At 38.2% G+C, this 23,867-nt stretch overlaps 1 protein-coding gene across 4 annotated transcripts in view; it reads right to left on the bottom strand.

The window, feature by feature from the left end:
• Positions 1–2,589: 2,589 nt before the first annotated feature.
• Positions 2,590–23,867, bottom strand: part of Dnah5 (dynein axonemal heavy chain 5) — a 283,494-nt gene continuing 262,216 nt past the window's right edge. For all 4 annotated transcript variants that reach the window (XM_046468300.2, XM_058570742.1, XM_058570743.1 and 1 more), the window contains one exon: positions 2,590–4,288. In XM_046468300.2, coding sequence (XP_046324256.1) covers positions 4,137–4,288 — 152 coding nt within the window. In that variant the 3' untranslated portion in view covers positions 2,590–4,136. The remainder of the gene's footprint in view (positions 4,289–23,867) is intronic.

Here is a 23,867-nt window from a genome sequence, read left to right as displayed (position 1 = left end):
TCAGATAGAGCCCTAATATCCAGAGTATACGAAGAACTCAAAAAATTAGACAATAAGAGAACAAACAACCCAATCAACAAATGGGCCAAGGACCTGAACAGACACTTCTCAGAGGAGGACATACAGTCAATCAACAAGTACATGAAAAAATGCTCACCATCTCTAGCTGTCAGAGAAATGCAAATCAAAACCACCCTAAGATACCATCTCACTCCAGTAAGATTGGCAGCCATTATGAAGTCAAACAACAAGTGCTGGCGAGGATGTGGGGAAAAGGCTACACTTGTACATTGCTGGTGGGACTGCAGATTGGTGCAGCCAATTTGGAAAGCAGTATGGAGATTTCTTGGAAAGCTGGGAATGGAGCCACCATTTGACCCAGCTATTCCCCTTCTTGGTCTAATCCCTAAAGACCTAAAAAGAGCATGCTACAGGGACACTGCTACATCGATGTTCATAGCAGCACAATTCACAATAGCAAGACTGTGGAACCAACCTAGATGCCCTTCAATAGACGAATGGATAAAAAAAATGTGGCATTTATACACAATGGAGTATTACTCTGCATTAAAAAATGACAAAATCATAGAATTTGCAGGGAAATGGATGGCATTAGAGCAGATTATGCTAAGTGAAGCTATCCAATCCCTAAAAAAACAAATGCCAAATGTCTTCTTTGATATAAGGAGAGTAACTAAGATCAGAGTAGGGACGAAGAGCAGGAGAAGAAGATTAACATTTAACAGGGATGAGAGGTGGGAGGGAAAGGGAGAGAGAAGGGAAATTGCATGGAAATGGAAGGAGACCCTCAGGGTTATACAGTGGAGGGGGTAGAGAGAGAGGAGGGGAGGGGAGGGGAGGGGAGAGGTGGGGAGGGGGGAGGGTAGAGGATGGGAAAGGCAGCGGAGCACAACAGACACTAGTATGGCAATATGTAAATCAATGGATGTGTAACTGATGTGATTCTGCAATCTGTGTATGGGGTGAAGGTGGGAGTTCATAACCCACTTGAATCAAAGTGTGGAATATGATATGTCAAGAAATTTGTAATGTTTTGAACAACCAACAATAAAAAATTTTAAAAAAATATAAAATCTTTACATGATATTTAACTATAAAATTTGTGGTTGTTTCATCAAGTCTCCTGATATTGAGTTCTTTATTGTGAGACATTTTAATTGCAAATAGCATTTAACACTCCTCATTCCAATGACTTAGAAACACAAATGCCATCTGCCACTACTCTGTCCTGGCAGCCTTCATAACAGGTGTAACATGTCCTTGGGAAAGGAGAACCCCACCCGCCTGCCCTCCACTCCAAGCCAGTGTTTCCTGTCACTCTTCCTTCACACCCTATGCTTACCTTCTCCCTTTAGAAACTGTCAGCCAGTACCCAGACCTGTGTGTCTAGATGTCTCCCTTTCTCCTTCAGGTCTAAATTTAGATGTCACCTCCTCAAAGCTGTATTTCCTTATGGCCCAATCAAATTAGGTCTCTGCAGGAAACCAGCATCCAGGGTAGAGATGCTGCTCCAGAACACCTGGACCATGGTTCTGCTGGGTCCCCTGATGGGGACACAGCCTCACTAATGCTGAGTTGGTACAACGTTTGCCAACATTCCCTGTAAATGACATTCATTGAAGGCTGGGGTAAGTTTCTGAGAAATAGTCATGTATGTCCCATGCATTAAAGGGCAGTTCATCATAAGGCAAGATTTTACCTTTTTTCCTTAATTCTGGAAGGATCTTACTTTCATAAAAGGGTCACAGCAGCTGCAGGTGATACATGGGAAACCAAGCCAGGATGAGCAGCAGCTGCTCCAACTCAGGAGAGCACCCCACTACTTTTAAGCTTTGTGCCCTTAGTTAAAAATAAAGGGGGGGGGGCACGGGAGCTTGGCTTCTTCCAGTTCATCCATGACACCACTAAAATGCTGCAGCCTCTCCTGTTACTTTCACTATGGCATCCAGTATTTTCCTTCCTATAGCCTACACATGTAGTGCTATACACGCAGAAATTGAGGTTATGTGTAAGTGCATACCAGAATAATTGCTTGTTTTCTGTATCTGCTCCTGTTGGGTGCATTCTGTGAGGTTAAGCATGGTAAAATGGTTTCTTCACCACTGCTCCAGCAGTGTGCCTGATACACGGGAGGCATTAAATAAACTTTTGACTCAATCCGTGTTGAGGAAGGTGAAACGGGCTGCTCTATCACTATCAATGGCACCAGCTCCCTTGCAGTGGTTTGCCCCACATTCAAGACAGTCAGGGACCCTCGATCATCTGGCAGAGTCAACCAATGGCCCTGTCCTGCCCACCTGAGCAGCTGGGGTAGAACCAAGGATGCAAGGTGCCTCAGAGACATTCCCCGTTAAACTCATTCCTAAGATGTTTGATTGAGTTGCTTCCTGGGGTCCTTCTCTATGTTGGGTCTCCAAGATTTGCACATCCAGGCCAAGAGCTATATATCACAAACTTATATGAATTGTACATTTTCCAATTATTTAACCAAAATACCCTTTTTAAAGCTTATTTCTAGATCCTTGATGGCAGTTACCCCCCTTTCTAATAAACAATTCAACTCAGACATTTATTAACAATCTTTTATTAATTTGTATCTTGCTCACATTTTCATTATGTGCTCTTAAAAACAAAATGATTGGTTTATCACAATTCACACGAATCAACTAATACACTAATCCATACCAAAGGAAGCTGTTTAAATGAGAACAGTATCACCCAAAAAGAGCAGAAGTCATATCAACTACTCAAGCCTAAATCTCATCATAATTAGCATAAAATAATGGGATTGGTCACAGCCCATAGCCTAATGAAGGGGACCAGCACCTGTCTCCTGGCAGGCCCACCTCCATAAAACCTGTTATCACAGAGAAATATGCAGTTAGCAGATCTGGAGCTAACCAAACATCTGAAAACCACAATTCTAACTTAATACTGACCAATTTTTCTAGACAATAGTTTATAGATGAAGCAGTTCATAATTTGCAACAAATTTAAAGTAAAATGAATGAAAAAAATCTTTACATAATGTTTTTCCTACTTAATAAAAGCCCTTGTGAAATACCCACAGACTATAAGACATTTATCTTCTTCCTATATTTTCTTCTTATTATTATATTTTTTCAAGTCAATTGTTTTCTTAATTGTGCCATCTCACCTGACTTTATTTTTCCATGTTATTGCATGATTTTTGCTACACTGATAATAATAGTGTGTATGCTACATATTTTGTGACCTATATTTTTCACTTAATCCTGTGTTTGCCATCTCCACATTATGAAATTTTCAATAAAGCATAGCTTTACTATCGAGTATTTAGGGCACTCCAATTTTTTTCTGTTGTTAAATATAACTCTATAAGTCACTTGCTTTCAGTTATTTAAATTGTTTCCTTGATGGAGAGAAAATAAGAATCAAAGAATGTGAACATGTTAATGGTTCATTCTCTGTTTATTTTATAAAATGGTTGGGTCAATTTACATGGCCCTAGAAATTTCAGAGTGTGTCAGTTTTACAGACACCACACTGTGATTCACTTTCAACTATTTTTTTTTTTAGTTATGAGACATCAATTAGTTACTAATTACTAATTATAAATGGGATTAAACATTCTTTCGAATGTTTATTTTATAGGTTTACATGAATAATCTATTGACATTCTTAACCCATTCTATTTCCTTCCATTTTCAAAAGACCTTTTTAATTAGCTGCTTAAAGCCCTGAAAATAAATCTCTTAACCTGATCCAATGTAAACAGCAATAGAAGCAAAATCTGCAAAAACTTACTGTGCTACCTTAGAGAACCTGAATACCTTATGCTTAATATAGTGGATTAACCTAGTGTAGATCTGAGGGCCAATTTTATTAGGAGGTTGTAGATTTTGCTTTTAAATGACTAAAAAAAAATTTAAACAAATACAGAGTTTGGTCACTAACAATGAATAGGTAAATGTACCTAAATGTACCAATGAATAGGTAAATTAACCTCAACATCCAAGGAGTGGGGGGAGGCTATGCATCCATTAATGGCAGGAGAAACCTGATTCATACACTGTCCAGCGCTTCAGGGAATAAAAGTAAGGATGATGTAGGTTTTACATCAGGACACTCCCACATTACTTGACATCACAGAGGAGGGCGACTCCTCGGAGTACCCAGTGTTCCGGGGCCTGGGCAGTCCTGAGATCCACCGCTGCAATGTAGTTTAAATCTGTTCGAACTGGCTTCTTGTAGATGGGACAGGAGTAAAACCGAGGATCTCTTACACCTATAAAACGTTTGTAAGAGAAAGGAACTTGGTGAATTTCTGATCTGAACATCTCGGAGAGAGTGCAGCATGCACACTGAAGGGCATTCCAAAGACAAATGGGTTTGATAGGATGGGGGAAATTCCTCCAGTGGTCATACAACTCTGGTTTGTGAAGCAGATTCTGTCACCCTGGGTGTGGCAAGATATCCAGCCAAGTTTAGATGGACCCTGCTGGTTCCCTGCCTCATGACCTTGTCAGTAACCCCTGTCCATGTGGGTCCTCTCATTTCCACCTGCCAAGTCAACAGTACCCTCCAGGCATTCTCTTTGACCTCCACACCAAATCTTGTGGTGTGGAGGTCAAAGAGCACTACCTGCTTCTGTTCCCCCAGGCCTTGCCTTTGGTATAAGGGGCCTGCACCTTAATCAGACATCCAGCACTAGTGAACAACATTTCACCATCATTATTATTTAAAAATCTCTTCTTCAACCATCTATACCATAGTCCACATCACGTTTAAACCACTAGACAGGTGTGACCTGGCCAAATCAGGTATTGTGGAATCCCTTTATACGTAGAGAGAAATGGTACAGTCCAGCTCCCAGAGATTTGATTCTCCCTTTGGGAAGTAAAATAAATAGTTTCTAAAATTATGCATGCAATGAAGACAATCCATGGATGTCCATCCTTCAAAGATCTTCTCTAATGCATTTGTGCCTAACCATGGACTTTTTCTGTCCAGCCTTGGAAACGCCATGTTCAGGGACAGATTTGGTCTGTACTGTTTTTCTTAAAGTGGGCCTGCATGAATTGTGCGTGCTAATTCATGCAGGCCCACTTTAAGAAAAAAAGGAAAAACAATTCACAAATACAAAATTGGGCTTTGGAAGAAACCTCTGCCTGTGAGCAGCCTGGAGGTTTAAGCTTCATTAGCTTCTGGTAAAAGAAAAACACTCTGCCCAAGGTCTTTTATCTGTACATTCTCCTATCATCCATCTCAGGAAGTAGATTATTTTATGTTCTCTTCCAGATTATAAATTATTTTAGGACAAAAGTTGTGTCTGCACTCATCCTCCCATAACTGTGGAAAGCCAGTGCAACATTATAAAGGTTTCTCTTGTAACTATTGAGGTGAAGTCATGTTTGACCAGGGGAATAACTCAGCTCTGGTGAATTAGTATAACAAACACAGGCACTAAAACGTGGAAACAGTAACTGTAAATGCACTGTTGGTATGTCAGAGTCACTGAATTTTCTTCCCAGAATTAATTAGCTGAATAATTTATCTTTTTTGTAACAAATGAAAAAAGCAAAGCAATCAGAAGTTAAAGCCTTATTATTTGACCCAATAAAATCTTCAACCTGCTATGCCATGTGTTTTTAATCACCCACTATAAATTAAGTCACTTTTATTAGAAGTTAAAATATTTGAGTATAATAATATTATACATAAATTTCACTATAAAATAAATATTCTGAAACAGTGATTCTACCCTCAGAGGAAGTCTGCCAATATCTAGAGACATTTTGGGTTATCAAAACCATGGGCTTGCTACATGCATCTAATGGATAGAAGTAGACATGCTACTGACACCTTATAACAAACAGGACAGCTCCCCATAGCAGGCAGTTATACAGACCAAAATATTCATAGTAACAAGACTGAGAAACTGCTCTAAAACAAGAAAATCATAGAATTTTTTAGTATTTTAAAAATGTGCCTACTGAATCCCATAAAATTAATCATTAGAAACAACCTAAAATAATATAAAACCTAATTCTTAAGTTTAGTCTTATTTTTTCAATTACTATGAGGATATCACTGGTAATCCTAATTAGATAAACATACATATGTATAAATATAGTTTTCTGATCAAGCAAATGAATGCCAGTGAAGCATGGAATGCTAATTATATTGATACATTTAAATCCTTTAATCCTAGGATCTATAAATATGTAATAAACATATAACTAATTGTTCTTCTTGCTGCAAACTTGATTAACAACCATTTCATAAATCTTGAAGTAAGCCATCAGAGTCATAAGGATAATTCCAATAATTATGCCTTGTGAAATATTTGGCTACTTGGACTTTAATCCAAAAGAAATTTGGGATTATTTTTAAAAATTCTTTGTAATAAATAGATTAAAAAGGTATTTCTCTAAAATACTTGTCCAATTTTATTTATTTTTAATTGTTTCAGACCTAAAGGTGTCCATGTCAATTCACAGCATGCAGAAAACTTCTGCACCAGGATTAGAAGTCACTGAAAAAATAATTCCAGAGTAAAAATGCTGACAGACACTGAACAACCAGGTGAACAGGTGATCTGAAGCCATTCCCCTGCTCAACAAATAACTCTGAAGACAAAAATAAGCATACTAGCTAAGTAGAACAAATCAGTACATGTGTTCCAAGCCTTAGGGTTCCAGAAAGAGACACGGAGAGAAGGAGATGTGAAAACTGGTGAGCTCTACACTTAGCATCCTAAAGGTTTCAGTAAAACACCTTGAGAGAATTTCATTTTCTGACTACATAAGTTCCTTACCAACCCTGAATCTTTATCCACACAGTAATGTGCATTGCATATATTCCTGCCCATAGCCCAGGTGAACAAGTTACACAGCGTCTCTGGATAACCTTGGAATCGTTCCCTTAGTTAACCTCCCTTTTGTTAATAACATTTAAATGACTAGGCAATTCACTCTTCAGCCTGGTATTTCTTTTAATCCTTTAAAAATCACATCATTTGGCACACACCGCTGCCGCAGATGCCACTGTCGTGCCTGGAGGTTTCTTCTCTGGGCACTGCCTCGGTTGCCTCGGTTACCTACAATGCTACTTCCCACAATACCTCCATGGTCCCTGCCAGTGAATCAAAAAATCTGTCAATCAACTGCTGCATGCACCGCTACCGCCATTACTGCCACCTTTGATTCCGATGCTGGCAGCCTGAGGTTGCCTGGAGGTCTTCTTTCTGAGTGCCACTGCCACAGAAGATGCCCTAAATGCAACCAAAGCTGACACTGCTGCTAACCCCCACAGACCACTTGGTGATGCTGCCCCCACAAGCTGCCGTTGCAACTGCCGCTACAGCTAGCCCTGCTGCTGACCCATTGCCTGCTGCCAACGACCACCGACTACCACTGCTACCATGGCCTAGAAGACTGCTTTGGGGAGATTCCAGGTTTGGTTGCATGTGACTGCACCCATTTTGGGTCACCAGCCATGGCCTGGGGCCCAGATGCCAGCAGGTTTACCACCACAAGAGCCTCTGTCTGGGAACTCCAGCTGGGACCTGCAGGTCCTGTGTGGGGGTGCCTGCAGGTTTGGAGGAGCCTGGGGTCTTCCTGCTGAGAGTGCTGCTGGCCCTTGGTCTTGCTGCTCCATCCCGGGGTTGCTCCTTTGCATGAGTGTATCCCCTAGTGGTCTCTCTGCAATAGAAGCAGCTTTGATATCTAGTTTCAGATTTGAAGATGAAATTAAAACATTCCATGATAAACAAAAACTGAAGGAATTCACAGCTAGAAGGCCTACACTACAGAGCATTCTCAACAAAATATTCCATGAGGATGAAGTGAAAAAAAAAAAAAGTGAAAACAGCAAAAGGAGGATCTACACTAAAGGGACATTCAACCAAATGAGAAAGTAAGACAAATCAAAAACCAGAAGTAAATCAAAATGACAGGGAATACAAATCACATCTCAATAACAACCTTGAATATTAACAGCCTAAACTCGTCAATCAAAAGACATAGATTGGCAGATTGGATTAAAAAGCAATACCAAACAATACTCTGTCTTCAAGAGACTCACCTCATGGGCAAAGACATCCACAGGCTGAAGGTAAAAGGATGGGAATAAACTTATCACTCATATGAACTGTGTAAACAAGCAGGGGTCTCCATCCTCACTTTGGGTAGACTTCAACCCAAAGTTAACCAGAAGAGACAAAGAAGGACATTTCATATTTTGTAAGGTAAGTATATATCAGTATTTCTATTTTATTGGAGTATTAATTTTATGACATAACAATTATAAATATTTATGCCCCAAACAATGGAGCATCTATGTACATCAAACAGACCCTTCTCAATTTCAAGAGTCAAATAGACCCCAACACAATAACACTGGGTGACTTTAACACACCTCTCTCACTGCTAGACAGATCTTCCAAACAAAAACTAAATAAGGAAACTATAGATCTAAATAATGCAATCAATAATTTAGACTTAATAGACATATATAGACTATGTCATCCATCAATGAGCAAATATACTTTTTTCTCAGCAGCACATGGTTCCTTCTCTAAAACAGACCATATCTTATGCCACAAAGCAACTCTTAGTAAATACAAAAAAAAAAAAAAAATAGAGATAATACTGTCAGACCACAGTGGAATAAAATTAGAAATCAACAATAAAATAAAAATAGAAGTTACTGTAACAAATGGAGACTAAATAGTATACAATTGAATGACAAATTGATAGTAGACGAAATCAAGGATGCATTAAAAGAATAAAAAGTCACCAAATAAATGACCTAACACTACATCAAAGTCCTAGAAAAAGAAGAACAAATCAACACCAAAAGCAGTAGAAGACAGGGAATAATTAAAATCAGAGCTGAAATAAATGAAATCAAAACAAAAGAAAAAAATAGAAATTGACAAAAAATTGATTCTTTGAAAAAATAAATAAATAAAATAGATAAACCCCCAGCCATGCTAACTAACCAAGGAAAAAGAGAGAAAACTCAAATTACTAAAATACAAGATTCAGAAGGAAATATCACAATGGACACATCTGAAATACAGAGGATAATTAGAAACTATTTTGAAAATTAATACTCCAATAAAATAGAAAATAATGAATATATCAACAAATTTGTAGAGACATATGACCTACCCAAACTAAATGAGGAGGTCATACATGATTTAAACAGATAATTTCAAGTAATGGAATAGAAAATGCCATCAAAACCTACCAACCAAGAAAAGTACAGGACCAGCTGTATTCTCCACAGAGTTCTACAAGATTCTCAAAGAAGAATTAACACCAATACTCCTCAAGGTATTCCATGAAATAGAAAAGGGGGTAACCCTTCCGAACTCATTCTATCAGGCTAACATCACACTGATACCAAAACCAGACAAAGATACATCAAGGAAAGAGAACTTCAGGTCAATATTCCTGATGAACATAGATGCAAAAATTCTCAATAAAATTCTGGCAAATCGCATACAAAAACATATTAAAAAGATGGTGCACCATGATGCAAGGGGTAGTTCAACACATGGAAATCAATGAACGTAATTCTTCATATTAATAGACTTAAAAACAAGAATCCTATGATCATCTCAATAGATGCAGAAAAAGCACTTGAGAAAATACAGCACACTTTCATGTTCAAAACACTAGAAAAACTAGAGATAGTTTTTTAATTTTAAATTTTAATTTTAATACCTCAACATTTCAAAAGCTATATATGCTAAACCCAAGGCCAGCATAATTCTAAATGGAAAAATAAATAAAAATATTCCCTCTAAAAACTGGAACAAGACAAGGATGTCCTCTTCCACCTCTTCTATTCAACCTCATCCTTGAAACTCTATCCAGAGCAATTAGACAAAAGAAAGAAATTAAAGGGATACAAATAAGTAAAGAAGAATTCAAACTATCACTATTTGCTGATGTCGTGATTCTATATCTAGAAGATCCAAAAAATTTCACCAGAAAACTTCCAAAACTAATAAATGAATTTAGCAAAGAAGAAGGATACAAAATCAATACCCACAAATCAAACGCATTCCTATATATCAGCAATGAATCCACTGAAAGACAAATTAGGAAAACTACCCCATTCACAATAGCCTAAAAAAAAATACCTGGGAATCCATCTAACAAAAGAGGTGAAAGACCTCTACAATAAAAACTACCAGAACACTAAAGAAAGAAATTGAAGAAAAACTCAGAAGATGGAAAGATCTCCAAGAACCTGGATAGGCAGAATTATTATTGTCAAAATGGCCATATTACCAAAAGCATTATACAGATTTAATGCAATTCCTATTAAAATCCCAATGACATTCTTCATAGAAATAGAATGAAATTTATTTGGAAAAACAAGTGACCCAGAATAGCTAAAGCAATCCTTAGCAAGAAAAGTGAAGCAGGATGCATCACAAAACCAGACTTTAAACTATACTACAGAGCTACAGTAATAAAAATATCATGGTATTGGCACCAAAATAGACTTGTAGACCAATGGTATGGAATAGAGGACACAGAGACAAACCCACATAAATATGGTTATATCATACTAGACAAAGGTGCCAAAAACATTCACTGGAGAAAAGAGTCTATTCAACAAATTGTGCTGGCAAAATTGGAAATCTATATGTAGTAAAATGAAATTAAACCTCTATCTCTCACCCTGCACAAAAGTCAACTCAAAGTGGATCAAAGACTTAGGCACTAGAACAGAGACCCTGAGCCTAATAGAAGAAAACAAACCCAAATCTTCACTACATCAGCCTAAGATCTGACTTCCTTAACAAGAATCCTAAAGCACAGGAAGTAAAATCAAGAATTGATAAATGGGATGGACTCAAGTTAAAAAGCTTCTTCTCAGCAAAGGAAAAAATTAATGAAGTAAGGAGAGAGCCTACAGATTGGGAAAAAGCTTTACCAAATGCACCTCTGGTAAAGAAATCTCTAGGTTATGTAAAGAACTCACAAAACACCACCACAGAAACAAATAACCCAATCGATCAATGGGCTAAGGAACTTAACAGGCACTTCACAGAAGAAATACAATTGATCAATATATGTAAAAGTGTTCAAAATCTCTAGCAATTAGAGAAATGCAAGTTAAAACTACACTAAGAATTCATCTCACTCCTGTCAGAATGGCAATCATCAAGAATACAGGCAACAATAAATGTTGGCAAGGATGTGGAGAAAAAGGTTACACTCATACATTGCTGATGGGACTACTAATTGGTGCACCCACTATTGAAAGCAGTATGGAGATCCTCAGAATACTGGGAAAGGAATCACCATGTGACCCAGCTATCCCACTCCTCAGTTTATACACAAAGACTTAAAATCAACATACTATAGCAATGCAGCCACATCAATGTTTATAGCAGTTCAATTCACAATAGCTAAACTATGGAACCAACCTAGGTATACCTCAATAGATGAATGGATAAAGAAAATGTGGTATATATACTCAATGGAATATTACTCAGCTTTAAAGAAGAGTGAAATTATGGCATTCCCCAGTGAATGGATGGAGTTGGAGATTATCATATAAGCAAAAGAAGCCAATCCCACAAAAACCAAAGGCTAAATGTTTAATATGCGGATACTAATTCACAATAAGGCAGGGGTCACTAGAGAAGAATAGCGTTATGTTAGATTAGGTAGAGAGAAGTGATGGGAGGGGAGGGGATGTGGGGATAGGAAAGATAGTAGAATGAAACAGATATTATTACTTTATGTATATATGTGATTGCATGACCAATATGATTCTGCAACATGTACACTCAGAGAAATGAGAAATTATATCCCATCTATGTATGATATATCAAAGTGCATAAATGCATTCTACTGTCATGTATAACTAATTAAATCAAATTTTAAAACCAATTAATAAAAAATCATGTCATTTAGTAAAAATGATTTCCATGCATGTATGAATTTGTCAGGATGAACCCAGCTATTATGTATAACTATGAAGCTCTAATAATAATAACAATGAATAAATAAATATTTTAAAATTAAAAAAAAAAGGAAACCAGGATTTGGGCGCTGAGTGTATTCATTGCTGTTGGGTTGTCATTGCTTCTAGGTCCTCCCAAGGGACAGAGCCTGGAAATAAAAGCATGCATACAAACCCCATGTGGGAAAAAAATCATGTCAGTTAAAATGTTAATAATAGTAACAATGTTAGAATTATTTATTCTGTGCCTACTATGTGCTTGACAGCATACTTCCACTTTTTCAACAGCTCTGTGTGGTGGGTACTGTTATTAAATCTTTTTTACAACTAGGCACAGTGGCACCCGCCTATAATCCCGGTGGCTCAGGAGGCTGAGAAAGGAGGATCACAAGTTCAACGCCAGGCTCAGCAAAAAACGAGGCATAAACAACTCAGTGAGACCCTGTTTCTAAATAAAATACAAAATAGGACTGGGGATGTGGCTCAGTGGTTGAGTGCCCCTGAGTTCATCCTTGGTTACCCCCTCCCCCCCCACCAAAAAAAAAAAAAAAACATTTTACAGATTAGAAAAGCAAAACACAAGGAGGGTGAGTGACTTGTCCAGGAATCAAGCGTGGCCAGAAGGGATCCACAGCCTGCACTGGTGAACCTCTGGGTCTTTCCAGACAAATGCGAAAATGAAGTGGAGATAACTGATACCTGAGGTCAACCTGTGGCACGTATGAGATTCCTCCAAAGTCACGTGACTAATCACTAGGTTCTGTAGCCAGGAGAACAGCTCTAACATCCCAGCCCCGACTTCACATTCCTCCACCAAAGAACAGGGGTGTGAGCCCTTGAGCCTTCAGCAAGAGGACAACGGGGAGGCCATGGGAAGGAGGCTTGGGAGCAGGGCTCCCTCCATCTGTGCCTCCCGGTGCTGACAGTGTACTTCACTGGGTGTCTAAGAAGAACGGACCCAACCTTCAACATGCAAGGAAGAAGTCCTCCTGTTGAGGGCAGACTCTATTTTCAAGCTGCCACTGGATTCTAAGAGGGCTCTCTCCGTACAGTCTTAAGCTGAACACTCTCCACACTTCTTGTTGTTGTTGTTTCAAGATTTGAGACTGGAAGTATAGCTCGGTGGCAGAATGCCTGCCTGACACATGCAAAGCCCAGGGTTTGATTCCCCAGCACAAGAAAAAAAAGACTCAAAGTATAAAAGAGGGTTTGGAATTATTGAAATTAACAAATGTACCATAAGGAATAAAAATTGTTATCAGGTTTTTAGAATTAATAGTATTAATAGTATTAATAGCCCTATTAGTTTAATCAAAATTGAAATTACTAGGAACTATTCTGGGCCTCTTATTTTTTCAAATAAATTTCATGACAGCTTTTTCTATTTCTGTGAAGAATATCATGGAAATTTAGATGGGAATTGCATTGAGTCTGTACAGAGCTTTTGGTGGTATGGCCATTTTGATAATACTGATTTTGCCTGTCCAAGAACATGAGAGGTCTTTCCAGCTTCTGAGGTGTTCCTTAATTTCTTTCTTTAATGTTGTGTGGGTTTCACTGTAGAGATCCTTTGCCTCTTTTGTTAAATTGATTCCTAAGGATTTAATTTTTTTGCAAGCTATTATGAATAAGATGGTTTTCTTATTCATCATTTCCTGATTCATCATTGGAGTATAGGAATGCAATTGATTTATGGGTGTTGTTCTTGTATCCTGCTACTTTGCTATTTATTTATGAGTTCTAGAAGTTTTTCTGGTGGAGATTTTTAATTCTTCTAAATATAGAATCATGTCATTGGCAAACAGAGTTGGTTTGAACTCTTCTTTTCCTATTTATATCCCTTTAGTTTCTTTATTTTGCCTAATTGCTCTGGCTAGAATTCCAAGGACAATCTCAGATAGAAGTGGTAAAAGTGGGCATCATTGTCTGTTTTTAGGAGGAATGCTTTCAGCTTTTCTCCATTTAGAATGATGTTGGCCTTGGGTTTAGAATATGTAGCTTTTACAATGTTGAAGTATGTCCCTACTATTCTAGTTTTTCCAGTATTCTAAACACGAATGGATGTTGTAGTTTGTCAAATGCTTTTTCTACATCTATTGAGATAGTCATGTGAGAAATATGAATCAGGAGGCTTCATATTTCACAGTACCAGACTTTAAATTATACTATAAATTCTATTATAAACAGCATGGTATTGGCATCGAAACAAGCAAGACGACCAATGGAACAGAATAGAAGACACAGAGAATATAAACCCACATCAATATAGTTGCCTCATACAAGACAAAGGAGCCATAAACATATACTGGAGAAAAGATCGCCCTTTCAACAAATTGTGCTAGGAAAACCATAAATCCATACATAACAGAATGAAAGTTGATCCATATCTGTCACCCTGCACAAAAACCAACTCTAAATGGATCAAACACCTAGGAATTAGACCAGAAATCCTGCACTTACTAGAAGAAAAGTGAGGCCCAGCACTTCAACATATTGGCATAGGAACTCACTTTCTGAACAAGACTCCTCAAGCACAAGAAATAAATTAAAGAGGAAAAGTTTATTTGGGGACTCACAGTTTCAGAAACCTCAACCCATAGACACAGCAGACTCCATTCCTCCAGGCTCATGGCAGCAGAGTGTAGCAGAGGGAAGTAGCTCACATGATTATGAGCAGAGAGAGCCCCCACTCTCCAGATACAAAATACATACCCCATAGCCACGCCCCCAGTGAACCACCCTTCTGCCACACCCACCTGCCTCCAGTTACCACTCAGTTAATCCCATCTGGGATCAATTCGCTGATTAGGTTAAGGTTATAGCCCAATCATTGCTCCTCCAAACTTCCTCATATTGTTTCACATGTGAGATTGGGGGCAGGTGACACCACATCTAAACTATAATACTCTGTGTTTGTATAACTTCTGTCCTTTCTCTTCTGCTGATTATTAGCTTCATTCCATTATGATCTGATAAGAAGCAAAAACAAATTACTTCAGTTTTTGTGAATTTGTTAAGATTTTCCTTATGGCCCAATACACAATCTTTTTTGGAAAAATGTTCTATGTGCTGGAGAAAAGAATGTGTAATCTGTAGTTGTTAAATGGAATAGTCTGAAGATGTCCATCAAGGCCAATTTAATCTGTTGTATAATTCAACTGTGATGTTTCTTTATTTTTGTCTTGATGACCCTTCTGTTGTTGAGAGTGGGATATTGAAATCACGCACTATTATTGTACTGGGAACTTTCTCTCCCTTTACATCTAATAGTGCTTGTGTCACAAAATTGGGTATGCTGACATTCCGTACATATAAATTTACAATTGTTATATCTTCTTGATAAATTGTTCCATTTATCAATATGTAATAATGACCTTGTCTATTCTGATTTTGACTGAAAGTCTATTTAATTAGATATGCATATGGCTATATTTGTATAAATACATCAAAATATACTGTCATATATTTCTAAAAGAATAAAATTTTAAAATTTGTAAAACTAAAAACTGATGACAAAGATTAATGCATCATCTTTTTGACAGCTACTTGAATTCATTATATAGTGTATCCTTTACATTCTTTAAAAGGAAATCATTTTAATAAGAATAGAATGATAAAGTAATGATATTTTAATTTTAAAAAGATTCCATTTGCTCAAGATATCATTTTCTATTCTTTTACTTTCAGTCTGGAAATGTAGGTGGGGTAAGTTTCTTAAAGGCAGCATAATGTTGGGTCTTATTTTTAAATCCAGTCAGCAAATCTGCATCTTTTAATTAAATAATTAATACCATTTACATTCAGGGCAATTATTGAAATGTGTCTACACATGCCTGTCATTTTGTCGTTTCTCTTCTGGTTGTTTTAAATACTCCATTCATTTCTTCCTCTCTTATTCATCTTAGAGGCTTGGTTGTTTTCTGTGTTAACGTTTGATTCTTTTCTAATCATCATTTGCTTAGCTGTACTTCTCAGGAGATCTACTTTTTTCCTGTGCTCTCATACTTGTGTTTATCTTGCTTCCTCTCCTGGACATAACATTCCCTTGCTTAATAGTCACGAATTTCCTTAGTTTATACATGGAAAGTCTCTTTTTCTTCCTTGATTCTGAAGGAGATCTTTGCCAGCTATGGTAATTTAGGTTGGTAGCTATTTTCTTTCAGGACTTGACATACATTATACCATGTTCTCCCAGCCTTTAGAGTTTACGCTGAGAAATCTTGTTATTCTGAAGGGTTTGCTTTTAGGTTTCATTTGGTGTTCATCTCGTCCAGCTTTCAATATTATTTCTTTGTTCTGTACTTTTAGCAGTTTAATATCTTAAGGGGAGGTTCTTCTGGTCAATTTGTGGTTCTAAATGTCTCCTATACCTAGATGTCCACATCTGTCCCCACATTTGGGAAATGCTCTATTATTATTTCACTGAGCAGGTTTTCTATGCCTTCTGTCTATAGCTCTTCTCCTTCATCTTCCCTGATTATATGTATGTTTGGTCTTTTAACACTATCTCATATATCTGGTATGTTCTCTTCATCTTATGTATTTTTTTCTTTATTACTATCTGAATGTAATAATTCCTCATCTTTGTCTTCAAACCCTGATATTATTTATTCTGCTTGTTCTAGTTCATTAGTAAAACTTTCAACCAAATTTTTCATCTGACTACTGTACTTTTCAGTTTTAAGATTTCTGTTTGGCTCTTTTTCTAACTTTCTATCTTTATTGAATTGCTCATTGTTGATCAGTTGAATTGCTAAGGATAGTCTGCATTATGTTCTTATTTGAATCCTCTTGGAAGTCACTGATCTTTTTAAAAATCATTCCTATTTCATTGATTTCAATATCTTTGGAATCAGTTACTAGATTATTATGAGTTTTAGAAGGAGTCATATTGTTCTTTTTTCATATTTCTTGTGTTTCGATGTTGACACATTCGTTTGGGTGAATATCTCTTCTACTTTTATGTGAGAGCCTTCTTAGTTGAGTTGAATTCCAATTGGACCTCATAGTGTAGTTCCCCGATGGCTTCTCCAGCTATGATTAGTGGATTTGGACGCGATGCATCTGTATTAGAGCCTGAGGATTCCACTTTCTTTGTAGGTCTCATAAACATGGAGTAGTTCAGGCAGCTGTGGTGTAGACCTCAGTGCATGTGGAGTACACCCTCCTGGTTAATCCTGAAGTGGAATGGAAGCCCCTATCAGTTGTTGGGGGTTCCCTTGGACTCCGCTGATATTAGTTTTACTACTTGGAAGCAATTCTGTAACTGGTTCTTCCAATCATGGTGATGGTCCTGAAGCTTTTATTCTCTGTTTAGAGGCTGCCGCAGCTCCATTTGTTTTGCAAGGAGACACAGGGGCTGGGGTCACAGATCCTACTCTATGGCACTCACTTCCAGTCTTGTCAGTAACATGAGATATGATAGGAAGTGACTAATGGCAAGACCACCCATGGGTGTGGTGCCCACAACGTTGTTTATTGCTCTCTGTTGTTGCTGTGGGGGTGAGTGTCCAGGAGCAGGACTTCAGAGGCTCTTTGCCATGCTTACTTGGGGATGGGTTGTCAGTTGGAGGCTTTTGTGTCACCATTCCTTGAAGAATCTGCCAAGGTTCCAGAGGACTAGGTCATGGCTAGAGAAAAGTGCAATTCCTCCTGGCTGGGCTGGGAACAGTTCAGTAGCCCAGCACCCACTCTCTATGATTGACATGCCAGCCTCCATCCTTAGCACCACAAAGACAGAAAGGAAGCAGCTGAAGAAGAGCAGAACAACAATGAGAAGAACAATAGGAGCAATTACACAAACAGCAGAAATAAAGTTAAAAACAACAGTAGTAACACCACCACCAATAACTAAAAAGAAGGGGAAAATACAGAATAAAGTTAAAAATAATCCAAGGGGGGAAAGGGTAGGTGGAGAAAAGTAAGAAAAGGGAGAAAGAGAAATCAAAGATGAGCAAAAAGAGGAAACAAACATGAAGCAGCAACAATAATAAAAGCAAAAACTGGAAATGTCCTCTCCACCAAGGTGCATGAAGGAGCAGAAGAGGGTGGAAACTGCACGCCTACGTGGATCAGAGCTTCTTTGTGTCTTCCTCGGCTGTGTGCTCCTTGGACAGTCCAAAGGGCTATATTCACTTCCCTCTTCTCTCCTTTGTGGTGCTAGTCAGGGGATTAGCAGGAGTGATTTGTGGCTGGTGTCAGCTGAAATACCTCTAACTTCTTTGCACACCAGAATCAACTAGGGCACAGCACAGAGCTCCCTACAAACAAATTCTCTCCAGAGCTATTAGGGGTATGCACGTGAGAACAGGGTAGATGCTGATGTTATGGTGTCAGAATGCAGAATTTCCCAAAGCTTGGAGTCGCACCCTCAGAGGGTGCATATAACATCAGCTCTACAGCATGTCCCCATGTGCCCCTGAGGGTGGAGAGAAACTACTGAGATCTCAAAGATCCATGCTGTCTCGGAAATGGTGGTGGGTTCCTTGCAACTGCCACCCATGGTTCTGGTGTTCCCAGTCCTGGCTCTCACACTGTCACAAATAACTGTTACTCACTCACCCCCAGGCTCTGATGGCTAGCCTGGCAAATCACCAATTCCAAAAGGAAGTGCCTTCTGTTCCTCCATGTGCAGATTCCCAAAGCTCTGAGCTCAGACAATGACAAATGCAATTCTGATACTGGCTCTGCCACTTGGTAGCCAGAAACCACTGGCAAATTACCTAGTGTTTCCAAGCTTTAACCCCACCTGGACGATGGAAATGACATATTTTAGAGTTGTTATAAAGATTAAATAAGTTAATATATGTGATGGTCTGGTATAATATGGTGTCTGGGATGTGGTAAATGTCTAAGATATTTCATATGTTCATTTTATCCCCCAACATACACACATGTGCAAAGACACTTACACACTTGCCTTCCCCTATAATAAATTCTCAGACTCATGACCTTGACAGAGTTGCAGGTTTCCCAGCTGGAAGCAGATTAACTGCTGTGGAGCCAAGGAGTCAGGAACCTCCCCTCACTCCGTGACTCTCCCCAACCCAGCACACCTGACAGTCTTGGACTAGAGAGCCCTTCACGGGGCATTCTTAGAAATGCTGCCTCCCTTAGCAGGAAACAACCCGTGAGCTCCAGTAGCCCTGAGCCCTTTTATCCCCTGCTTAGGACCAGAGAGCCACCCAAGTCTTGCCTCATCCTCCGTCCAGTCACTCTCTTCCCCCACAGCTGTCTCAGCCACGGCACTGAGGTTTGTTTATAAGAGTCATTCTGTACATATAAGAAATTGTAAAGAGACCTACCTTTATTGCATTTGCCTCTTTGCAGTTCTCTTTGACAAGACAGGATCTAGAGTTAGTGTGTGACTTCACTTAGCCTCTTGGGTAATTTAGTATGATTTGGGTGATGGTTCTATGATGTCTTAGTGAAAAACACATTTTAAAATTTCGGCATATATTACTCAATTTTTAGAGTTAAGACAAACATCCAGATACCTTCTTTTTAAAAATAAGTGAACCAGGCTGGAGTTCTGGGTCAGTGGTAGAGTGCTTGCCTGTCATGTGTGAGACCCTGGGTTCAATCTTCAGCACAGCATGTAAATAAATAAATAAAACAAAAGATCCATTGACAACTAAACAATGTTTTAAATTAAACAAATAAACCAGTCTTGTATCCAAACTTGAATAATGAATTTTTAAAGTGATAAATTTGTATTAATGTAAAAACTATTAACTATAAGAATCCTAATTTTAAAATGTTGCATTTGGAATTCCCTTTGGTCATTAATGATGCTAAACTTCTTTATCTCAATTAGAGCCCCATTCAATTATCAAATGAAAAGTAAATATTTAGCATGAACAGAGTAATACAAATGTTAGTTTTCCATCACTAAACAAATACCTCTTCAACAGCACAGCTATTTAGCAAAACAAGGTTCCACAAACTTCTATTGAAATTTAAAAAAAAAAGAACAAGAACTGAAGTTTTCCTTTTTAGTACTTTGAAATTAGTCCCCTTTTCCTTTGCTTATTTTATTTTCTCCCTTACCTGCTGCAAAATGAGTTTCACTACTGACTAATGCCCAGCAGGATTAGTACAACAGTGCCATAACAATCTGTCCTTAAATAATAAAGAATTACCTGTTTTATGAAATTATTACTGCATTACCACCATGCTGAGATATTCAATGTCAAATTGCCATGGATTTTTATAGTTTAGTCACAAGGAAAGAAAAGTAACACCTAACTCAACGTGAGAAAGATTTTTCTCTCATTTTATAAGGGAAACGTTTTACAACATGTGGACTAGAGGCAATGATATGATATAGCAAAATTTCTAAAATGCTATTTTTGACTTATAGAACATTTGACTATTATTTCTATAGAATAATTACTCCTCCAAGACTTCACAGCATCCTAAGAACCAACAACTACAAAGCCACAAGCAGAAGGCCTGTCTGAGACCTGGCAGGCACATTAATTCCTCCAGATGCAGGTAAGAACATTGAGCTGCACCATGTGCCGAGCAGTGAGAACCTCCATGCTCCAGTCTGGTGTTCAGCTCTCCCCTTCACAGGCACAGCTGTTCTTCCTTCACCCTGAGACACCCATTCTTTCCCAGGGAAATCTAGAGCCCCTTGAACACAATCTCTCTGAACTAATGTTTAAAGACTGAGTGAAACACAGTATGTAACCTACCCATAAAAGATTCTCAATACATGTCAGTTCTCTCTTCCAACCCTTACCCATCTCCACCTTCTACCTGAACAAACTTCCCCATGTGAAAGCTCTGTATGCTTCTGGACACTGCCCATATCCAAATGTCCTGGACTGAGCCTGTCTTCTAAATCCCAGGTCTAAAGCCATAAAAAAAGAGCCACGCAGTAGAAGGACACTGGATCTGCAATCACACAAAGCTTGGGCTGATGTTCTAGCCCATTACTTACTAGCTTTCACCGTGTATGCAAGCCACTTAACTTCCACACACTTCAATCTTAAATTTTAAGTCCTTTGCGTATAAATTTTGGAGTAGGATTGCTGGGCCAAATGGTGGTTCCATTCCAAGTTTTCTGAGAAATCTCCATACTGGTTTTCATAACGGTTGCACCACTTTGCAATGTATGAGTGTACCTTTTTCTCCATATCTCCACCAACACTTATTGTTGTTTGTGTTCTTGATAATTGCCATTCTGACTGGAGTGAGATGAAATCTTAGAGTAGTTTTGATTTACATTTCTCTAATTGCTAGAGATCATGAACATTTTTTTCATATATTTCTTCTTCTGTGAAGTGTCTATTCAGTTCCTTAGCCCACTTATTGTTTGGGTTATTTTGTTGGGTTTTTTTTTTTTTTTTTTTTTTTGTGTGTGTGTGTGTGTGTGTTAAGTTTTTTGAATTCTTTATATATCCTAGAGATTAATGTTCTATCTGAGGTTCATGTGGTTTCTCCCATTTTGTATGCTCTCTCTTCACCTTATTGATTGTTCCCTCTCCAGAGAAGCTGCTTTTTAGTTTGAATCTATCCTATTTGTTGATTCTTGATTTTACTTCTTGCTCTGTAGGAGTCTCATTAAGGAAGTCAAATCCTAGGCCAAAATGATGAAGATTTGGGCTTACTTTTTCTTCGATTAGGTACAGGGTCTCTGTTCTAGTGCCTAAGTCTTTTTTTTTTAATTTTTTTGTTGGTTTTAATTAGTTATATGACAGTAGAATGAACTGTGATACATCATATATAATGAAGTATAAGTTTTCATTCTTCTGTCATGATTCTACATGATGTAGAATCACACTGGTCATATAGTTTCATATACATAGGGTAATAACATCTGATCCCTAACTCTTTGATATCAATGTATATAGCAGCTCAACATGCAATAGCTAAACTATAGAACCAACTTAGGTGTCCTTCAAAGGATGAATGGATAAAGAAAATATGGTATATATAAAAATATGGTATATATAAAATGTTACTCAGCCATAAAAGACAATAAACATACATTGGAGGGAAGATAGCCTCTTCAACAAATGGTGCTGGGAAAACTGGAAATCCATATGTAGTAGAACAAATGTGAAGCCCTGTCTCTCACTTTTCATAAAACTTAACTCAAAGTGGATCAAGGACCTAGGCATTGGACCAGAGACCATGCATCTACTAGAAGAAAAAGTAGGTCCTACTCTCCATAATGTTAGCTGGGAACCAACTTCCTCAATAAGACACCTACAGCACAAGAAGTAAAATCAAGAATCATACATGGGATGGTATCAAACTGAAAAAACTTCTTCACAGCAAAGAAAACAATCAAGATTGTGAAGAGAGAGCCTACAGAATAGGAAAAATCTTTACCACATGCACCTCAGATAGAGCATTAATCTCCAGGATATACAAAGAACTCAAAAAAACTAACACCAAAAAAACAAATAACCCAATCAATAAATGGGGCTAAGGGACTGAACAGACACTTCTCAGAAAAAAGATATATAATTGATCAACAAATATATGAAAAAACATGTCTATCAATTATAGAAATGAAAATCAAAACCACTCTATGACTTCATCTCACTCCAGTCAGAATGGCAGTTATCAAGAATACAAGAAACAATAAGTATCGATAAGGATGTGGGAGAAAAGGCGCATTCATCCATTGCTGGTGGGACTGCAAATTGGTGCAACCAATCTGGAAAGTAGTATGGAGATTCTTTAAAAACTTGGAATGAAATCACTATTTGACCAATCTATACCAATCCTTGCTCTATACCCAAAGGACTTAAAGATAGTATAAATAGTGACACAGACATACATAACAATGTTTATAGCAGCTCAATTCACAATAGCCAAACTGTGAAACCAACCTAGATGCCCTTCAGTAGATGAATGGATATCCATTCAACAGGTGAATGGATAAAGAAACTGTAGCATATATACACAATGGAATATTACTCAGCAATAAAAGAGAATAAAGTTTTGGCATTTGCAGGTAAATGAATAGAGTTGGAGAATATCATGCTAAGCAAAGTAATCCAATCCCCCCAAAACAAAGGCCAAATGTTTTCTCTGATATGTGGATGCTAATCTATAATTGGGGGGGCATGGGATGAGTGCAGAAACTTTGGATTGGGCAAAGGGAAGGAAGGGGAGGGGAGGGGGGGTATTGGAATAGGAAAGATGGTGGAATGAGATGGACATCATTACCCTAGGTACATGTATGACTGCACGAATAGTGTGCCCCTACTCTGTGTACAACCAGAGAAGTGAAAAAATTGTGTTGTAATTGTATACAATAAATCTAAGAGCATTCTGTCTGCTGTCACATATAACTGATTAGAACAACAACAACAACAACAAAAAAGCTAACTGCAAAAAAAAAAAAAAACAAGTGCATACTGGACATCTCTCTGCCAGACATTTTCCTCCTCTATTGTTCTCCAGTTGAAGAGAAATGGATCCGCACTCTTGCTTCTAAGGCCAACTCAAAAGTACACTGGTGAGTAGGTATCAAAAACGTCCTGAGATGGACTTGGGATTCCAGGACCCAAGACGGCTGGCCTTGAACGAATCAGTGAGTCTGCTGTAAATCATACATACTTAATTATATTCGCCTCACCCCTCTGTGATCAGAAACATAATTGGCAGATTACGTTCTTCCAGCATGATGTCCTAAACTTAGACAGAATGGGTGGTGGTGTGGCAGGAATCAGGCTTCCGTTTCAGTTCTTGCAAAATTCTACTGGGAGAACACTGCTGTGAGCCACACCCCCCACTGGGAACAGAAGTGACAGGAAATGCCATACTAAGAGGGACTAGAAATCCTCCCGTTCTGTGACACTGCCCTTCTGCCTTTAAGATCCTGGGCCTTCTGTGGGAGGGTC

Source organism: Marmota monax, unplaced genomic scaffold (genome assembly GCF_021218885.2).
Source record: "Marmota monax isolate L192 unplaced genomic scaffold, Marmota_monax_Labrador192_F-V1.1 WCK01_AAM20220418_F8-fsc00120, whole genome shotgun sequence".
Taxonomy (NCBI): domain Eukaryota; kingdom Metazoa; phylum Chordata; class Mammalia; order Rodentia; family Sciuridae; genus Marmota; species Marmota monax.
Note: the sequence above shows the minus strand (reverse complement) of the source record. Positions and strands in the feature narration are given on the sequence as shown.